At 38.6% G+C, this 18,461-nt stretch overlaps 2 protein-coding genes across 6 annotated transcripts; one reads left to right on the top strand and one right to left on the bottom strand.

Moving 5' to 3' along the window:
• Positions 1 to 6,133: 6,133 nt before the first annotated feature.
• Positions 6,134 to 7,145, top strand: LOC133718037 (uncharacterized). Its single transcript, XM_062145124.1, has 2 exons — positions 6,134 to 6,267; positions 6,360 to 7,145. The coding sequence occupies exons 1-2, from the start codon at positions 6,213 to 6,215 to the stop codon at positions 6,773 to 6,775; spliced, it is 471 nt and encodes a 156-aa protein (XP_062001108.1). The 5' UTR covers positions 6,134 to 6,212; the 3' UTR covers positions 6,776 to 7,145.
• Positions 7,146 to 8,652: 1,507 nt separating this feature from the next.
• On the bottom strand, positions 8,653 to 16,500 carry LOC133724144 (uncharacterized). 5 transcript variants are annotated; one of them, XM_062150877.1, is made up of 16 exons: positions 16,344 to 16,500; positions 15,184 to 15,333; positions 14,425 to 14,537; positions 14,226 to 14,348; positions 14,007 to 14,119; positions 13,757 to 13,866; positions 13,326 to 13,515; positions 12,191 to 13,227; positions 12,014 to 12,095; positions 11,724 to 11,815; positions 11,589 to 11,618; positions 11,347 to 11,456; positions 11,157 to 11,229; positions 10,928 to 11,048; positions 10,689 to 10,815; positions 8,653 to 10,047 (listed from the first exon to the last, which is right to left on the bottom strand). In XM_062150877.1, the coding sequence occupies exons 2-8, from the start codon at positions 15,311 to 15,313 to the stop codon at positions 12,936 to 12,938; spliced, it is 1,071 nt and encodes a 356-aa protein (XP_062006861.1). In that variant the 5' UTR covers positions 15,314 to 15,333; positions 16,344 to 16,500; the 3' UTR covers positions 8,653 to 10,047; positions 10,689 to 10,815; positions 10,928 to 11,048; positions 11,157 to 11,229; positions 11,347 to 11,456; positions 11,589 to 11,618; positions 11,724 to 11,815; positions 12,014 to 12,095; positions 12,191 to 12,935. The 5 variants fall into 5 exon arrangements, with proteins under 5 accessions (XP_062006861.1, XP_062006855.1, XP_062006865.1 ...); XM_062150871.1 differs by having other exon boundaries at positions 8,654 to 10,047; positions 12,014 to 13,227; XM_062150881.1 differs by having other exon boundaries at positions 8,654 to 10,047; positions 12,014 to 13,227; positions 15,208 to 15,333.
• Positions 16,501 to 18,461: the final 1,961 nt, after the last annotated feature.

Genomic DNA, 18,461 nt, shown 5'->3' with positions numbered 1-18,461 from the left:
CTTTAGCATATTTTCCTACTTCGGCTAGGAAAAACCGAGCTAGACAAGGAAGGAGGGGTGGCAGACTTACCAAATGAAATCGAAATGTGCTGAAACTTTCCAGATCCATTCTAGACATCCCAAGGATCATTTCTTATGAAGAGTGCAAGAGTTTTTTTTGAGTGGAAGGCCTTCAAACAATCAGCCTAATTTTCTACAGAAGCAAAACTGGAAAACTGGACCTGTAAGAGGTCCAGCAGCATTTTCGGCCCAACCACATGGAATAAAAATATGAAATTTTACCAGGGTGATCTACACTCATAGTGGAACATTTTTTATGAAGAAATCGAAAGCTCATTCTGAAGTCTTGTTGGAGAAATAATTGAAGGAATAAAGGGGCAGAAACTGACCTAAAACCAGCTCAATATTCACATGTTCATGTTTCCTACCCACATGAAGAAAGCTAGATGCTTTTCTTCTTTTCCTTGGATATATTTTTCAAGACAATCTCTTTAATAGATCATCATCACTTCCATGTTGTTGCACCTTCATGCCTTGCTTTCATTTCATCATTTCTCTATCTTTTCCATATTTTACAAATCACTTTCATATTCCACTTTCATTATTTTTCTTCCACTCATCATTTCACTCTTCTTTTTCTTCCCTATATAAACACCTTCTCTTCTCATTCTAAATCACACATTCACATTCAACAACAACATCTCTAAGATGATCTATTTTTTTTTTTAGAGCAAACCTCTCTAAGAGCAACTCCTCTCCCTCTCCTTCTCTTTCTCTTACCGGTGATCATACTCCTAGTCCTAGTCTTCTCAGAAGCCGACTTTCAGTGCCACCAAACCCTCTGTCAACGTGCTTCGGTCCTAGTCTCCTCGGGAGCCGACGGTAGTGCCGCGACCACAACGGTTACTGAACCAGCTAAGCAAGGGTAACGCCCTAGCAACCCAGCCAAGCTAAAGTCACGCTTTAGCAAGATCTCAACACTTCCCGGTGATGTCGCTCTGCTCGATCTACAATATTGAGTATCGATTGTGTTAACAAGAAGAAACTACAACAAAGTCCTTACCACAAGGCACAAAGAATCCCGCGACGAGGTTGGTGCTCTCCTCGTCTACAATCGCTTGATAGAAGTCAGGTCAAGGGACACCCCCGACGACCGCACCCGAACGGTGCTGGCACGCCCGCGCAAGAAAAGAGACTGTTGACCAGCTGCAGCAAAATTGGAGCCAAACATTTTGGCACGGCCGGTTGGATCAATGGGACAAGGTTAGAATTTTTTTTTTCTCTTGAAGACATTCAACCACCGGGCTTCAAAACAAACATTTTGGCACGCCCAGTGGGACAAGGTTAGAATTTTTTTTTTTCTCTTGAAGACATTCAACCACCGGCCTTCAAAACAAACATTTTGGCACGCCCGGTGGGACTACATCAGAGTCTTTTTGTGTTCACCATCATTGGGATGCCAGAGGAAAATCTTTACCAAAAGAAATTCCTGAAGTCATGGCGACGATAGAAGGCTATGTGCCCATTCCCATTCCGGAGAATGCGAGCATAGAGGAGCGACTTGCTATCTTTCAACAGAACACTGCTTCATATTATGCGAATTTGAAAAAGGTCCTGGCGGCGCAACAGAAGAGGATGGATGAACTTTTCCAATCAGCCCAACAAGATCCGTGGCAGACTTGGGAGCAGCTGGCCGACGTGACCCAACCAGCCGAAGAAAACCACCAGCAGTCGATGAATGTCGTTGCGACCCAGCACAAACAGACCTCATCGGAGTTCACGACCTTGTGCAAAGAAGGTTCCAGCTTGGCTACTCAAGTCAGTTCGCATCAAGACAAATTGGAACATCAAGAAGCTGCTCGCGAAGAGGTCATTTCTGAGACTAACTTGCCTATAGGTGGCAATCAACCTAAGGGTCTCACTGGTGAGTCACAGCCTTACACAGAGGCTGTGCATGGAGAAGGCCAACTTAATTATCAATTAAGTTGTGGCCTACAGAAGCCAATCTGTGGCTTTATTAATCAATTCAACTTGAAGTTCTTCATATATTCTTCAAGGCCAAGCGGTGGCTTTGATATATGTGGAGGGCACATCTACAACCCACGTTGCATGAATGGCCAGAACAATTATTCTAGTGGCCAAGTTGTCCTTCGCAACTGTAAATTTGAGTATCATCAATACAAGTTAACTCTTGTTTATAATTATCCAACAAGTGAAGCTCTTGATGTGGAGAATTCAGACCAGCAAGTGGTCGTCTATAATGGCCAATCTGTGGCTAATCCTAAAGACACCATGTTCTATGACATGGTAGTTGGCAACAAAGCCGATCTTGGAACATCTTCATCGCCAAAAGTGCAATTGAAGATCATGTTTTGCCAACCAACAAAGATACTTGGGGGGCAAGATTACCCCTCTCACGAGCCAAATTCCTCCAAATTCTTCAACGCGAAGTATCTTTGTTCTTTTCCTACAAGCTCTCACAGGAGGGATTTTTACCCTACAAATTTTGATACATCAGAGCTTGGAATGAAGCATAGATGGCCTCCCCCGTGGCCTTCTGGAGGTTAGCCAAATATAGTGCTGCTAACTTCTTTCTTTGTTTTTAAATTTCCTGTCAATTTTCAGTTTTCATTTTTATTTTCGTCATTTGTGAATCATAACGGAATAGGTGAAGTCTCTTTTGTTAATATTGGCCTAAACTCCTTATTGGTGCCTAGTTCAGGTCCCTTAAGGTTAAGGGCGGCTTTTATTAACACTTGTTGAACTGTCTTCACACTTATGACCTTTCTCATCTTAGTAAGTATAGCCTATGTGAAATGGTGTCTAGAAAGGGGACAACGTTCATGACAGGTTCTTGAATCCAGAAGTGCGTGCAAATGGGCCTAAACCACTATGTGGGAGTAGCTCATGCCAAAATGGATTCTGCCTCTCTTGTTCGCCCTCCCCCACCTGGCCATTTCAGTAAGGTTGCCCAAAGGATTTGAAAGAAAATTTGTGTCTAGACGACTATACTTGGGCCGCATGTCTAAACCTTGATTCACAATGTCTTATTAAAATGAAAAAATAAAAAAAAATTACAAAAATACAAAAAGAGTTTCAAATTTGTGCGTCGCGGAGGATGCAAAAAATTGTGTTCTTGCCTAATAGTGGCTGGAACTTGCTAATATACTTAAGAGGTCATTGGTATTGGTCTGGGCACATATACAAGAGGCATTTAATATGCCTAGTATGGTATTAGCAGTGGAGGAGGTCAAATCAATATTTTTGCCAATAATTGTGGCGAAAGCTGGGTTGCGAATTGTTGGCAGCGAAGTGGTTTTAATTACATGGCCTCGCAAAGGATGGTTCGCGAAGGAAGACTGTCGATTAATATATGTATGCTCACTATGTATAATTAAGAGGGAGAGAGGCTACTGTTCAAGTAATTTTAGTCAAGCCAATACAAGTGGCTTTGGAGCAACGACATTATAAGAGGAGTGCTGATTCAAGACCTCTTCAGTCAAGACGAAGATCTTTGACTTCGAGGTCTGGGGGGCAATGTTTGGACCCAAAATGAACATTTTGGCCTGACAAGGCACGTCTTGGAGAAATTGAGCCAATATCAGTGGCTCAAGCTATATATTGTCGACAAGCTCGAAATATATATTTAGAGGCTAAATAAAGCCTACTATGGAAGTATGACAAGTCAACTTTAGCATATTTTCCTACTTCGGCTAGGAAAAACCGAGCTAGACAAGGAAGGAGGGGTGGCAGACTTACCAAATGAAATCGAAATGTGCTGAAACTTTCCAGATCCATTCTAGACAGCCCAAGGATCATTTCTTATGAAGAGTGCAAGAGTTTTTTTTGAGTGGAAGGCCTTCAAACAATCAGCCTAATTTTCTACAGAAGCAAAACTGGAAAACTGGACCTGTAAGAGGTCCAGCAGCATTTTCGGCCCAACCACATGGAATAAAAATCTGAAATTTTACCAGGGTGATCTACACTCATAGTGGAACATTTTTTATGAAGAAATCGAAAGCTCATTCTGAAGTCTTGTTGGAGAAATAATTGAAGGAATAAAGGGGCAGAAACTGACCTAAAACCAGCTCAATATTCACATGTTCATGTTTCCTACCCACATGAAGAAAGCTAGATGCTTTTCTTCTTTTCCTTGGATATATTTTTCAAGACAATCTCTTTAATAGATCATCATCACTTCCATGTTGTTGCACCTTCATGCCTTGCTTTCATTTCATCATTTCTCTATCTTTTCCATATTTTACAAATCACTTTCATATTCCACTTTCATTATTTTTCTTCCACTCATCATTTCACTCTTCTTTTTCTTCCCTATATAAACACCTTCTCTTCTCATTCTAAATCACACATTCACATTCAACAACAACATCTCTAAGATGATCTATTTTTTTTTTAGAGCAAACCTCTCTAAGAGCAACTCCTCTCCCTCTCCTTCTCTTTCTCTTACCGGTGATCATACTCCTAGTCCTAGTCTTCTCAGAAGCCGACTTTCAGTGCCACCAAACCCTCTGTCAACGTGCTTCGGTCCTAGTCTCCTCGGGAGCCAACGGTAGTGCCGCGACCACAACGGTTACTGAACCAGCTAAGCAAGGGTAACGCCCTAGCAACCCAGCCAAGCTAAAGTCACGCTTTAGCAAGATCTCAACACTTCCCGGTGATGTCGCTCTGCTCGATCTACAATATTGAGTATCGATTGTGTTAACAAGAAGAAACTACAACAAAGTCCTTACCACAAGGCACAAAGAATCCCGCGACGAGGTTGGTGCTCTCCTCGTCTACAATCGCTTGATAGAAGTCAGGTCAAGGGACACCCCCGACGACCGCACCCGAACGGTGCTGGCACGCCCGCGCAAGAAAAGAGACTGTTGACCAGCTGCAGCAAAATTGGAGCCAAACAAGGGGTATTCTATTAGGACTTTTAAAAATGAATAAAAGTACAGAGGTATTCAAAATATCATTCATACTTATGGAATTAGAAAATCATGGATAATCATGGACTTTGTAGTGTTAACTATACATATCAAACTCCAATAATTTTCCAGCCTCCAGACCAAAGATTTCAAAAAGTCTATCAAAGTTTCCTCTTCAAAAAAAAAAATTGTTCTTCTCTCTACGCACGAAGAAGTTTGTCCTTCATCATCTCTCTTTCTTAATTTTTTGTCTTTTCTCAAATCTTTTATGATATCAACCTTTTTTGATACCCAACATGTTCATTGTAGTTGTTGAATGTGATTTTTTTTTTTTTTTTCAGTTGTGATACTTCGAACCCTAATAGCAATAAAAATGATTTATGAAACCCTAAAACTCAAATATTGTGGTCTAACCCTAAGACCCTGAACCATACTAAATTTTATCGTATTAATTAATTATTCTCATTAATTTGAATTTATATTATGCTTCAAAAAAAGGTTGAACAATTGAATTTCAATTGATTGATTATAGATCAAGACATTGACCAATATTGTTACAATATATGTTAATCGGCAAAAACAAAATTGATGAGAATAATTAACCATAAACATCAAGTGATCTATATTGTATATTTATGTTGTTGGGAGATTAGGAATGAGAACAAACTCGCTAGACAGACTAACAATCATTTATTTGAGTCAATTTCTATTAGAAGATACTTGAGCATTGAAGAGACAACAAGTTATTATTTTATTTTGTGTTTGGGCTGCATTTGTTTTTTTTTTTTTTAATATTTTGTACATCCTAGGAAATCTGTAGAAGTAATTCATAATAAAGTATATAGATTTTCATGAATCAATAAAAGTCTGTTGCTAAAATCAATGATTTTAAGAAATACATAACAGTCTATCAACTTTTTAAAGAGTCTGTTGACTTTTCAAAAAGTCTGTCATTTAAAAAAAGTCTGCATAAATCCTAATACAATACACCCCCCTTAGGGAGTATTTTGATTAACGAGCCACATGCTTGTTGTTACATAAAAGTTACGAGAGCGTGGCACTTGAACCGCAGGCCACAGTTATGGGTTTTGTATCAGTTGTTGGGCTAGATCTGCCCATTGTTGGGCTTGTTATTTCAGGAAAATTAAGGCTTGCCACGTGTAAACCACCAGGATAAGGTTTGGCAATTGAGGATTTGAGGTACTACTATAAAAGCCAACCCTCTCCCTCCCTCTGGTGCCAAAAAAATCCCCAAACCCAAATCGCATTAGGTTTAAGAGTATGGCAGAAATCGAAGCCACCATCGCCGGCGGCAAACTGATGGAGATTCATAAAGGTATATATAATCACTTTTGAAGAAAACTACAATCTGTTGATGGCTAGAGTGCTAGATTCCTTATTAATCTTTTGGTTTTCCTGTCTCATCAGGGGAATCGCAAACACCATGTAGTACAAAGTCACGAAAACGAAAACGAAATGCTCATTGTTGTTGCACTTGTCATGATCCCAAAACCCGACGCCGTGCCAAAACTAGGAAACCTCCTTTACCAGAGGGATTTGGTTATGTTCCTATGCCAGTACGTGTGGATAAGAATGGTAACTACATTCCAGAATTTTCTGATCGTGTTGCTTACATGTCTTGTTTACGTTGTGGTATGAGGGGTGACCACTGGGATCCCTTTTGCCCCAACTCGATCAATGATCCGCCAGACTCAGGAGAAGCTGCTCGAGTCACGGGCAGGTCATGGAATTACATATTGAGGAATTTCAATCTGAAAGAATATCTTGACAAAAAGAATAAGACTGATGGGAAACCAGAGAACCACCACGGAGGAAGGCGGTGAAACCAAAACTGTCCAATCCATTGCTGAAACAAAACCAGTGCCAGAACTGACAAGCCTTCTAATTAAATAGGGAATTTAAAGATGAAGTAGTCCGCTATGTAAGTTGCTTGTTATTAGACTTCCCCCGTTACTAACTCTTTTTGTAGCTCTGCAACCGCAGTTTCTCCTAGTGTACTTTCTCACCCTAATCTGCTTTCTAAAACTGGGTTGCTTGGTGGAATTGGGAATTCTTTTTTCATGTTGGGTTACATTGCTTGTAAGCACATGTGGTGTTCATATAATCTCCCAAATTCATGAAAACAAGGAAGAACATTATTAAGAATCTAGCACTACTATTCGTATTTATCATTTTTGCTCGTTTCTCATGCCATCTTAATTTGTTTTCATGATCATGCTTTTATATTACTTCACATGATAGAAAATCTACGTGCTAAAGCTTCGCAAACGTAGTTGCAGAGGTCCCTTGTTGTTATATGTTTCTTCTCTTTTGGGAAGAGAAGCATTTGAAGCTCATGAAAATTTTCTTGGCTTAAATGTTCAGAAGCTTCTCCAGATTAATTTCCGGCTCTTAAGTTCTTGTGTGCAGAATTTTCGGCCTTTAATCTGAGAGCAATGGTAATTTCAATGCTAAACTACAGAAGTTACCGAGGCATTACTGTGCAATACTGAATAGTTTCATGTTGCAGATACAATATTACAATGTACCCTGTCCATCAGCACTGCCGTTGATTTTAAAACCGTAACAAGTATATGATTTTTTGCCGTGATCTATACTTTAAAAACTGTAACAAGTATATAATTCTTTGCCGTGATCTATACTTTTACCTTCCATGATAAGGTGAGTATTTAGAACTCGGAACAAATAATTCACCCAAATCTCTGTTTAAAAAGAGGGGTGCTTTCTGTTTTTGCTTCCAAAAGCTTGCCATTTGAACCGTTCTCCTCTTGTCCTCACCTAAAACCATCTTTAAATCTTCACCATTAGTTGGGCATGATTCCGAAGCTTTGACATATAAGAGGGCTTCTGCTGTGATACTGACCAAACTTCAATGATATATCAGTATCAGGAGACGATTGAGCTGCTTATCATTACATTCACTTCCGTTCCTAGATACATGCCTGCACCGGTAACCCTGAAAATGCAGGGATTACGCCCTGCTAATGAAGGACAAGAAACCTGATTCTGGCCATGACACCCTTTTGCCCAGCCTCTAGCACTTTCTTGCATACCACCACTGTAACCGTTGAGACAATTCGAGTAACTTGGCAAAGGGTTTTTATTTTTAACCGATTATTGTCAGGACTCGCCCGATGGAATTTGGAATCATGGGTAGAAGCACTGTGACAAATGCAATTTCATCACTCCCTTTACCTTCATATGGTTGGAACTCTTCAAAAGCATATCATCTGATTTCGGAGCGCAACATAAGAAAATTCCTTGATATGTGTGTGTGTGTATCTGGAATATTCAACCACTTAACTTCCTGTAGGGTCAACTCAGCCATTCATAAGTCCGGCATATCCAGGGTAACGAAGCTTGACCTTGGAGAAGTTCAACATTTGTTATCAGCTTGTTCACATCATGACATTATTTTCAAGAGTTAGGTTTGCATCGATCAGCTTCATGCCAAGCCTCAGCCATCTGCAATCTCTCTCTCTTCTTCCAGTTCATTATTCAGAAAGTCTTTCAGAAAAGAGAATAATCTAGCTTGCATTAGGCTGTAGTCACTCGACAATCTTTGAAATAAAGTCATAAAAGCCACGAATTTAATGAAATTCATTCCAGCAGCGAGGATCCCTTTGTTGCCCTCTCCAATCTCAATTTGGGACATGTCCAAGAAGATTCAAGCTAGAAAACCAAAATAAAACGAACATCAAAGCTCAAACCATTCTGAATGGGATGCTAATATATTCGAAACATGAACCATTAAAGATCCATGTTCTTGCCATTTGTAACATCAATGTACATGTACCCAACGGAAAATCAAAGACACAAATTTTAACTTCCCTAAAAATCTCAAAACTCAGATCATGGCGTTGCAACACAATGAGTCTCATAAAACTCTCAACCTAAAACATTTACAAAAATTATTTGTTGCGTGGAAATTAATTTTGGGCTGCCTTCTTGTAAAATAACTTGTATGAGACTAAACATGACAATCAAGCCAAGTAATGATTATACTATGGTCCCGGGCTACCATTGGCATGATCATGTGGTGGTCCGGGCCAATAATATCACTCGAATTTGGTTGAGTTTCTAACTTATGTCAACCTGAACATCGCCAACAGCCTAACCACGGCAAAGAACCCAATTATGTCTTGCCTGTAGGGTGTAGAAGCCTTCCAGCTCTTACTATTCTTGTTCAAGTACATCTCATGAGCATTGTTCTATAACTTGTGTCGTTTACTAACGCCATCAACCTTGCCAAGGTCTGCATATTTGTTGTTCTTGGATCCATCAGAACCAGTAGAGCCCTTGAAGCTAGGTTCCTTTTCCTTCACCACTTATTTTTCTTGATCAGCTTCCTTTGGACGCTGTATAGAATCAGCATGTGATGATGAGAGACATGGACACAGGTGTAATATACAGCCATCCGATCCAAGTTTCTCTCCCTCCTCCAAGGTGGTGGAGACTTTGGAGGAGGATCTTGACGATAATGAGAAGCATCTCGAGAATACGAAAGAGCCTTCCTTCCCTTCTTCCGTATTCTTGGTGCTTCTCGAAGCTCCACGCTCGTTGCTGCTCCTCCGAAGCAAGCCCTTGAAACTCCACCGCCTCAACAAAGTTCTAGTGGACTTGCTCTTCTTGTACTTCACTCCCTCTTTTTTTTCAATGTCGGATGATGTAGAATCATCATGTTCCTTCATAACCTCCGCATGATCATGTTGGCTTTTGTCTACTAGAACAATTTCGGGGTCAAGGACAGGGAAGACTCTCTTGTTGGATCCATCAGAACCAGTTGATGATGAGCTCTCGGAGCTAATCTTCTTTTCCATCACCACTACTTTTTCTTCATCAACTTCCTCCAGATGAGCTGCCAAAGAGTTAGCAGGTAGTGTTGGAAGACATGGACACAGAACCGTCGCATCCAAGTTTTTCTCCCTCCAGGGGCTCAACAATTTTTTATTTACCGTCTGAAACATTCCCTGACTCGTCGCTTCAGGGGCCTTGGTGGCTTGAAATTGTTATAAAAATAATATTTTGAAACACCAGGCCAGTTGTTCTCATCAGGCGATCCACAAAGCTCAAATATCTTGTTCAGTTGGTCAGGCTACAATAAATACAAAGAAATAAATACTTACAAAAGAAGCCTCAGGAAGAACAAAAATGCTGTCAATTTTTGTGATTATTTGATAAAAAGTCCTACTCCCCATGTCTAAGAATACGAATCAACATGTTTTATATGCTGGTATGCAATATCATATCGAGGCCACATGTGACTGACCACCTCAAGGCCAACAAGGCCATCACTTTTGAGTCTCCCTTCAAGGCCACGTGAATATTTTGACCAATGGACACAATTGAAATTCTACTGAACTGAATCTACTGAATACTAATAGTCATGACTGGCCACCTCAAAATTTTCACATCAAAAACCATTCCTAAATAATTACATCCTCTAATATGTTACAGCAAGATGCCAATTTTATACGCAGGAAGTGGATGCCACAGAACTTGCTTCGTTTACATCCTAAGCATAGCTGCCCCTTGACAAATTTATAATTTAAAATGCATGTTACCTCAAAAGAACGGCCTAAAACTAATTTGGTTCAGTAAAATATTGTTGGAAAAAAAAAAAAAAAAACTGAGGCAATCCATAATCAATTGAATTAAAACCTCAGGCTATAGTTCTGCAATACTAAATCATCAATTTAATTATCAGTCTAAAAGATAATATGAAAGGTGTCTTACTTCAGTAAGTTCAGTTCTTCCTTGCAAAATTGGCGAACCATTCAGAAGTTCAGCAAAGATGCAACCAACAGACCACATGTCGACAGCTCGTCCACACTTTGTAGCTCCAAGCAGCAACTCTGAGGGCCTGCTCCAATCATATCAATTTATCTACTAACCAAAATGGGGACATAATCTTTGAAAGAATGAATCCTTTAGAAACATGAGAATTTATCATGGTAATTGTGAAGTATACTTACCTATGCCACAATGTAATAACACGATTTGTAAGCTGCCCATCATGGTTGGTAGCAAAGGATTTTGCGAGCCCAAATTCTGCTAGCTTCAATTTTCCCTCATTATCTTACAAAAGATTAGAACCTGCAACAAAAGGTTTTGTTCAGATTTGGGACATTGCATGAGTTGCAAAAGATGTAATGATCAAATCCAACTAAGGATATGGCAAAACTTTTTTTGGGTGAAACCAACCTTTCATGTCACGATGAAGTACTTGATTAACATGACAGTAATGGAGCCCAGTTAACAACTGCTTCATATAACACTGAGGAATAAAAGGTGAAAAAATCTTTAGGTACTTGGCGCAACAAAAAATATCCTATGCAAAAGTAAGAACATATAGCACCTTGAGACCCAAAAAAAAAAAAAACACACATTGTACCTTTATCTACGGAATTGAATATCTAACTCCAGGACGATCAGCAAGGCCTGTCAAATCATGATCCATATACTCAGAAACCATATAGATGCCACCCTCAAGCTTTTTACTATCTGTAATCGACAAAAACACATGTTAGAACTACCATCTGCATGTGATGAGAATTTAGGTACAAGTGACACTCTCGAAGCAGGTCATTATATGGATCACAGGCATTACATAACTAAATAACAGTATTTTCTTACCTTGATTCTCTTGATCATTCTTTTCAGGACCTTGAAAACAAAAACAAATTATCCAAAAGTTTCAGCCAAAAAATCAAAGAAATTGTTTAAAATTTGTAAAACGAGGTAATTATTGAACATATGAAAGTAAACTACCTGCAGAAGTTACAATCTCTTTCAGCTTAATAATATTTTCATGATGAAGCTTCTTCAGAAGCTTTAATTTTCCGAATTGCTGTAATAGGAAACTGCATGAACAAAGCAAAAATTCAAGACAATTAAAGTAAGATGTGAAATAAGTCTGCTCCTCTGTGAGTGCATGTTGGTCTGGGAGTTTGTAAAAGGGTTGCACTGTAATAACAATAGGTTTCACATAAATTGAAATCAACTGTGCTGTGTTGTAATTTTATATAACAATACCACATGGTAATTGAACGGACACATACCCCTTCTTTTTCATTATCCATACGTATCCTTTTCAAAGCAACAATTTCACCACTTCTGATTTCTCTGGCCTTGAAGACTTGGCTGTAAAAACACCCATAATAAGAACCCCAAGTAAGTGAAGGGTCCGATCAATCCTCCCAATATGAGCTGAAAGCTTTCTGACAGTGTATACGAACCAAGTATCCCGAGTGGTAATCTCATCCTTAGCAATCTTCACGCCCAATCTGCTACCAAACCACACCAACTCAGTCTATGGACAAAGAAGAAGACAATGTTTAATAGATTCCTCATACTCCCCACAGATTGAGCACATAGGAGATTTTCTCACTTTCCTTTCGAATATTGTATAAAGAAGGAACAAAGTTGGTAATGGCCCTCCAAAGAAAATCGGACACTTTGGGAGAGAATTTATAGTGCCAGATCCAAGGCCAAATCTTTGGGGGTCTAATGTGGGAAGTAGAAGCTTTCATAGGAACAGACATTATGCATTGCTGTGGAATGCAACGATAGCATGACCGAACAGAGAAGTCACCATCCATTTTGAACGGCCAAATCAGTCTGTCATCTTCATTTGGGTCTCCAATTGGCATAGCCTTGATAGCTTTAGCATCAGAATCATTAGGGAAAGGTTCAATGTGGCTGATGTTCCAGTTTCTTGTGTCACAATCAATAATCTCCGAAACCGCAAGAGTAAAGCAGTTTCTAGTATTAGTGGGATGAATGAGCCCATCCAAGGAGTTACGGATCCACCTATCTTTCCATACATCAATGGTTCTGCGATCATTCACTTGCCAACGCATGTTCACCTCCTCATTCCCCTAATACACAACTGAATTCAGAACAAAACAAAATATTTGGCAGAGGCTATGAGCAGTTTCATTCCCATTGCACTTGAGCCTTGAAATTCTAAGTTCACTCTGATCATTGATACTTTAAAGTATCTGCATCCTTCAACATGCATATGCCTTCTAACAACTCCTTGGAGCTCCTTCCAATGTAAACATGCTCTCTAGTTTTTTCTCTTACACAATCAATTAAGTAGCTTCGAATATGAGCTAAAGCCTGAGGATAAATGGGCCTAGCATTTTTAGTGCTTATGTCATCGTATGCTTTTATAGCCTCCTTTTCATCTTTGAGCACTATACGATGAACATAAAAGCAAGCCTTTTTTGCTATGATATTAGAATGGATAATACTCTTTAGTCCTCCTGACCTGAACATTAAAGTACGAACATTTATTGAACATACATATATACATAACACAATTTATTTACTTTAAAGGAGATGCTTTACACACACACACACACATACCAGATGTCGCTTATGAGTGCTTGTATATTATCTCCTCCAAAAATGGGACCAAAACTTGTAGAATATAGCAAGAACAAAGTAGCTTGTTCTTCCTTGTCCGCTGAGTCATACAATGTTTTGTATAGTGTTTTGTAGACATCTAGAACCCGATACGTAATAAAAATGCAACCATCTTTATGCACGTATGTCACTGATAAGTGATAACCAAATATGGAAAATAAAAGTGAGATAAAAAAGAAAATAAAAGTTTAGACCTTCACTATTTCTGACTTTTACAATCTAATTCAACAATCCAAACCATTCATTCTACACATGCTTATGCAATAACCGTATTTATAAAGGAGTCATGAATAATTAAAGAATGAACGGTTCCGACCATTAAATAACTAGCTAAAAATACAAAGATCCGCAAATATATATTCACACATTACCCCTCAGAATTCCACCGGAGCAATAATCTTTCAAACTTCCTTGCAATAGAGCTTCAAAGGCCACATTAACAGCAACTTCTTTGGTCATGTTAGCATAACCGTCAGCATTACTAGCATAAGCAGTTCACTTCAGTTAGCATAGTAGCTCAAGCACTAACCAATTTGCCCAAAAATAAAAGCTCGCCCAACCAAATGAAACTCCAAAAACTAAAAATCAAGCAAAAAAGAAAAAGAAAAAAAGAATACATACGTTTTGAGAAGAACTAGGTCAGCAAAGAAACCACCAGATCCTATTGAAAACTCTCGATCAGTGTATTCACGTACTTTTTTCTTGTCTAGCGAAACACCTAGAATTTGAAAGCCCTACAATAAAAGTTGAATGAGAATACATAAATTAAACTAAGCCTTTTTCAAAGAAAAAAAATAACATTAGACTAAGCTTTTAATTGAGCAAAATTGATGTCATTACCTCTTCTTTGTGGTATCCGGCAATAATTGTGCCAAAACTATTCCCACTCCTTCGATTCTTTTTTAGGAAGTCATTTAAATACTTTTTTGCGCAGTCAAATGATGCTCTCACTGATTTCGGTTCCTATTATATTAAACAATTAACATTGCTCTAGTTTTTCTTCAAATTAAAACAAATAGGGGAGAGTATGAGATCTTACTAGTTCAAGCAAATGTCTGTACATTTCATGCCATTCTTTGACATCCCCCATCAAAGTACAATATATTTTGGGTTTGGAACATAATTGAAATATTGTGACTTCCTGATCTGATACTGAAATGGTTGATAAAAACAATAAACAACAATATTAATTAGCAAACAAGGAGTAAAGTTAAACAATAATCTGATTTCATTATTTTCTTGCTCAATACTTTAAGAATAATAATGTAAAGGTTAGCATAGTAAATTAAAAAATGTTAAGAAAATAAAAGAAACTAACCAAAGCACTGCAATTTCAATCTGTAAAACAAAAAAATATATATTTTAAAAATTCCACAAAAAAATTTTAAAAAAAAATTAAAAGCAATTAACACACACACATTTGTTAAGAGGCTAGTAAGATTACTATTAGCTAAGCAAGTAAATTGAACTGTAAAGTGCATAACGTAATTTACGAATGAAAACTTAGTAATTCAACAGATATTGAATTTGAAAATAAAGAAAATATCACTTAACGTGAGCAATAACATTCAAGCTGCTATTGCAGTTTTTCTTTTGTCAAATTTTATCAATAAATGATGGTTCATTCTATGACAAAAGTCAATTCACACATGTTTGAGCATGTATTAAGAGATTAATTTTAGTAAATTAGAAAGAAAATAAAATAGACGATAAGAAGTGTATTTGTAGAGTGTAGACTTGTGTTCAATATATAAAACCAGAGGGGAAAAAAAAAAAAAAAGAAGAATAAAGAGTTTACGTAATTCATTATATTCAGTGCCACCTTCATCCGTGTAGGAAGTTGTGATTATTGCACCGTTCCCCAGCATAATGCCTTCTCCAAACACAAAACCAACATTGGTTGTTCCATGGAGGTGCTGCTTCATCATTCTTGCAATAAAAATTCAACCTTTTTTTTAAACAAAAGACAATTAGCTTGCAGGATCTAGTCTTGAAGAAATATGAAATAGAAAGTTGACAGATTTATGAGCCTACACTTCTTTTCATCCAACCGGTTAAATGAACCCAAAAAACAGTAAGCAAAAGGAAAAAAAAAAACCATGAACTAAGTACTGTACATCCAAAAACATAAATATTATCATTTATCAAACAACTAAAAAGGTGTTGAAAACCAAACTTTTTCTCTTTCTTTACAGTCAAAACCACTCCCTCCAACACTGTCAGAAAACTTTGCTCCTCCAGAATCAGAAAACCTCACATCATATATTAAAAGCCAAAAACGAATCATAAAAACGGAGTTTAACATCACATCATATAACTTGTCCTAGAAACTAAAGCATCAGACTACAAGAAAAAAAAAAAAAACATGGTGGAACCCTTTCAATATCCCTATCCTTCTGCATCAGTTATGTCTAAAAATCTGGCACCGTATAGCAAGTGCAGGTCAAAAAGAGATGCAAATCAACCCTACATCACCTGTAAACCAATGCAAATGGAATTTAACATTCCAACCTCTAATTAAAATCACAAATGACTTGACAAAAAGTTGATTTAGAAAATCTGAGCCTCCAAAACAATGCAACTTATCCAATACGCAGGACATTAAGAACATAAAGCACGAAAGGGTCATTGAGATAGCACAGTGCACTCCAAAGCAAAGCAACTCAAGTAAATTTTCATAAAGATAAACGGGTTTTCATCTTACATGCTTTGAATCTATTACGAATTCAGCACTTTTGTCCACACGAAAACACCAAATCTTTTGTCCCATGGCAAATGACCACCAAAACAAACAAACGTTACAGTAAAAACATTCCCAGTTCCTAAAGTGTTGAAGGGTATACCAAAACAAAAACATGCCCTTTTGAGAGTAATCTAAAACTGTTTATCATACACAGAACTGAGTCTATCTCAATAACACATAATTCAAATCAAACACAGTCTGAAAAAAGACTTTACCTTCACAATCTAATCGAGAAAAGCAACCCACGGCAAACAACCAAAACCAAACAACCCCACGCGCCCTCTCTCTCTGTAAAGAACCAAAAGCAAACCCTTCGCCTCTCTCTCTCTCTCTTTCTCTCCCTCTCTCTCTCTCTCTCTCTCTCTCTCTCTCTCTCTCCCGCCGCCAACGATGTCTTTACTCTGTATTACTCTCACTCTCCATGAACCAAACACTGTGTGTCTCTCCCGAAACTAAATGGGACAAAGTTTCCTTTTTTTTAGAGAGAGAAAGGAGGACAAAGTGACAAACCAATTAATGGGATATATTTCCTTCTTTTTTTTTTAGGAAATTAAACAATTTATCAATTTAAGAAATTACAACAACGGGATTGACAACTTGACACTGTAAATCTCAACTACTCCAATTAGAAAAGGGGACTCACTCTATATTACCAGCGATTACATACACCATGAGCTGATAGGGGCTCAACTATAACCTACATACAAACTGTTTCGGGGATTCCTGTCAGGGACTGTACCTCGTTCCTTGTCTTGGGGGTAGTCATGTTGAGGATAGCCTGTACTTTTTCCGGGCTAGCCTCTAGGCCTCTCTCGCTCACCATGAATCCCAAAAATTTACCTCCCATTACGGCGAAGACACACTTGTCAAGGTTGAGCCTCATCCTATGGTATAGCATGACATCGAAGATAGTATCCAGGTAGTCGATGTGTTCCTCAATGGTGCAGCTTTTCACCAACATGTCATCTATGTATACTTCCATTATCCTTCCGATGTGGGCGGCGAACATGGTGTTGACCATTTTTTGATATGTGGCGCCTGCGTTTTTTAAGTCGAACTGCATGACCCTATAGCAATACAATCCTTTGTCTGTGGTGAAGGATGTATGCTCCATGTCCTCAGGGTGCATTTGTATTTGGTTATACCTGAAAAACGCGTCCATGAAGCTGAGTAACTTGTGCCCTGCTGTGGAATCTACGAGTTGGTCAATCCGTGGGAGGGGGAAGTTGTCCTTCAGGCACGCTTTGTTAAGGTTTGTGTAGTCAACGCACATGCGTCATTTTCCGTTGGGCTTTTTCACCATGAAAACATTCGAAAGCCATGTCGGTGTTGAGTTAAAAATTGCACAAAGTGTAAAATGTCACTCAATGTAATTTCACTCGTATTCATTAACAGAATCGAGTTTTTAATTATTTCAGGTTCGACCCATTCAAGATAGAATTAATGTGTCTCTTAATTACAATCTCTTGTTACAAGGGAACACCTTTTGATTCCATTTATAAAGAAACCAATGTGTGTTTGTTTGTTTTTGCGGCTGCACCCGAATTTTAGAATGTGTTGCCTACGTACTCGGGAAGGGATCAAGCCACTCGTAGTTCAAGAGTTCCAATGAGTGAATGACCCATTGGAATGCTTGGATTTTTGGGTTAGGAATAGTGTTTAGGATGCGGTTGTATCTAGATTATTTGATTCCAGATTGCCTATATACCCTTGCGGGATCAAACCACATGTAGTTCTAACATTTGGGATTTAAATCGGTAGATGACCCATTTATTTTGGATTTGTGTTTGAGATATTTGTGAGGGTTTAGAGCCCTTGAATTTGTTTTTAGGTAATTTGTGAATGATTTGATTTTTATGGTGTTTGGGTGAATTTGACTAGTGGAGTCAGGGATTTGGTTTGGCTGAATTTGACTAGTAGAGTCAGGGATTCGGTTTGAATTTGTGGTTGCATCTAGTGAGTCGCTAGATTGCCTATATACCCTGTGAAGGGATCAAACCATTATTGTACATACATGTACATTTGCAAGCATAATTAGCTCTAATGGGCTACGCTCATTATACCGCCAAAGGTATTAATTCCAACTAAAGGAATGACATGCAGACACACCGCCAGGCGGGCTACAGCCCCAACGTCGGATCACCTCCAGATCGGCGGCGACGCGCCGCCACGCGCCGCGCCAAGATGGCATCAGAAGCTTCCGTTACTGGGAACTGAAGCATATCAGTCCCACATCGAAAACAAAGAGAAGATCAACCTCCTCCTCACCTATAAAAGGTTCTCTCCTCTCTCCTCATTAATTACGCATTCTACTACTCATTTATTGTTATGCT

This window comes from Rosa rugosa, chromosome 1 (assembly GCF_958449725.1).
Source record: "Rosa rugosa chromosome 1, drRosRugo1.1, whole genome shotgun sequence".
Lineage (NCBI taxonomy): Eukaryota > Viridiplantae > Streptophyta > Magnoliopsida > Rosales > Rosaceae > Rosa > Rosa rugosa.
Note: the sequence above shows the minus strand (reverse complement) of the source record. Positions and strands in the feature narration are given on the sequence as shown.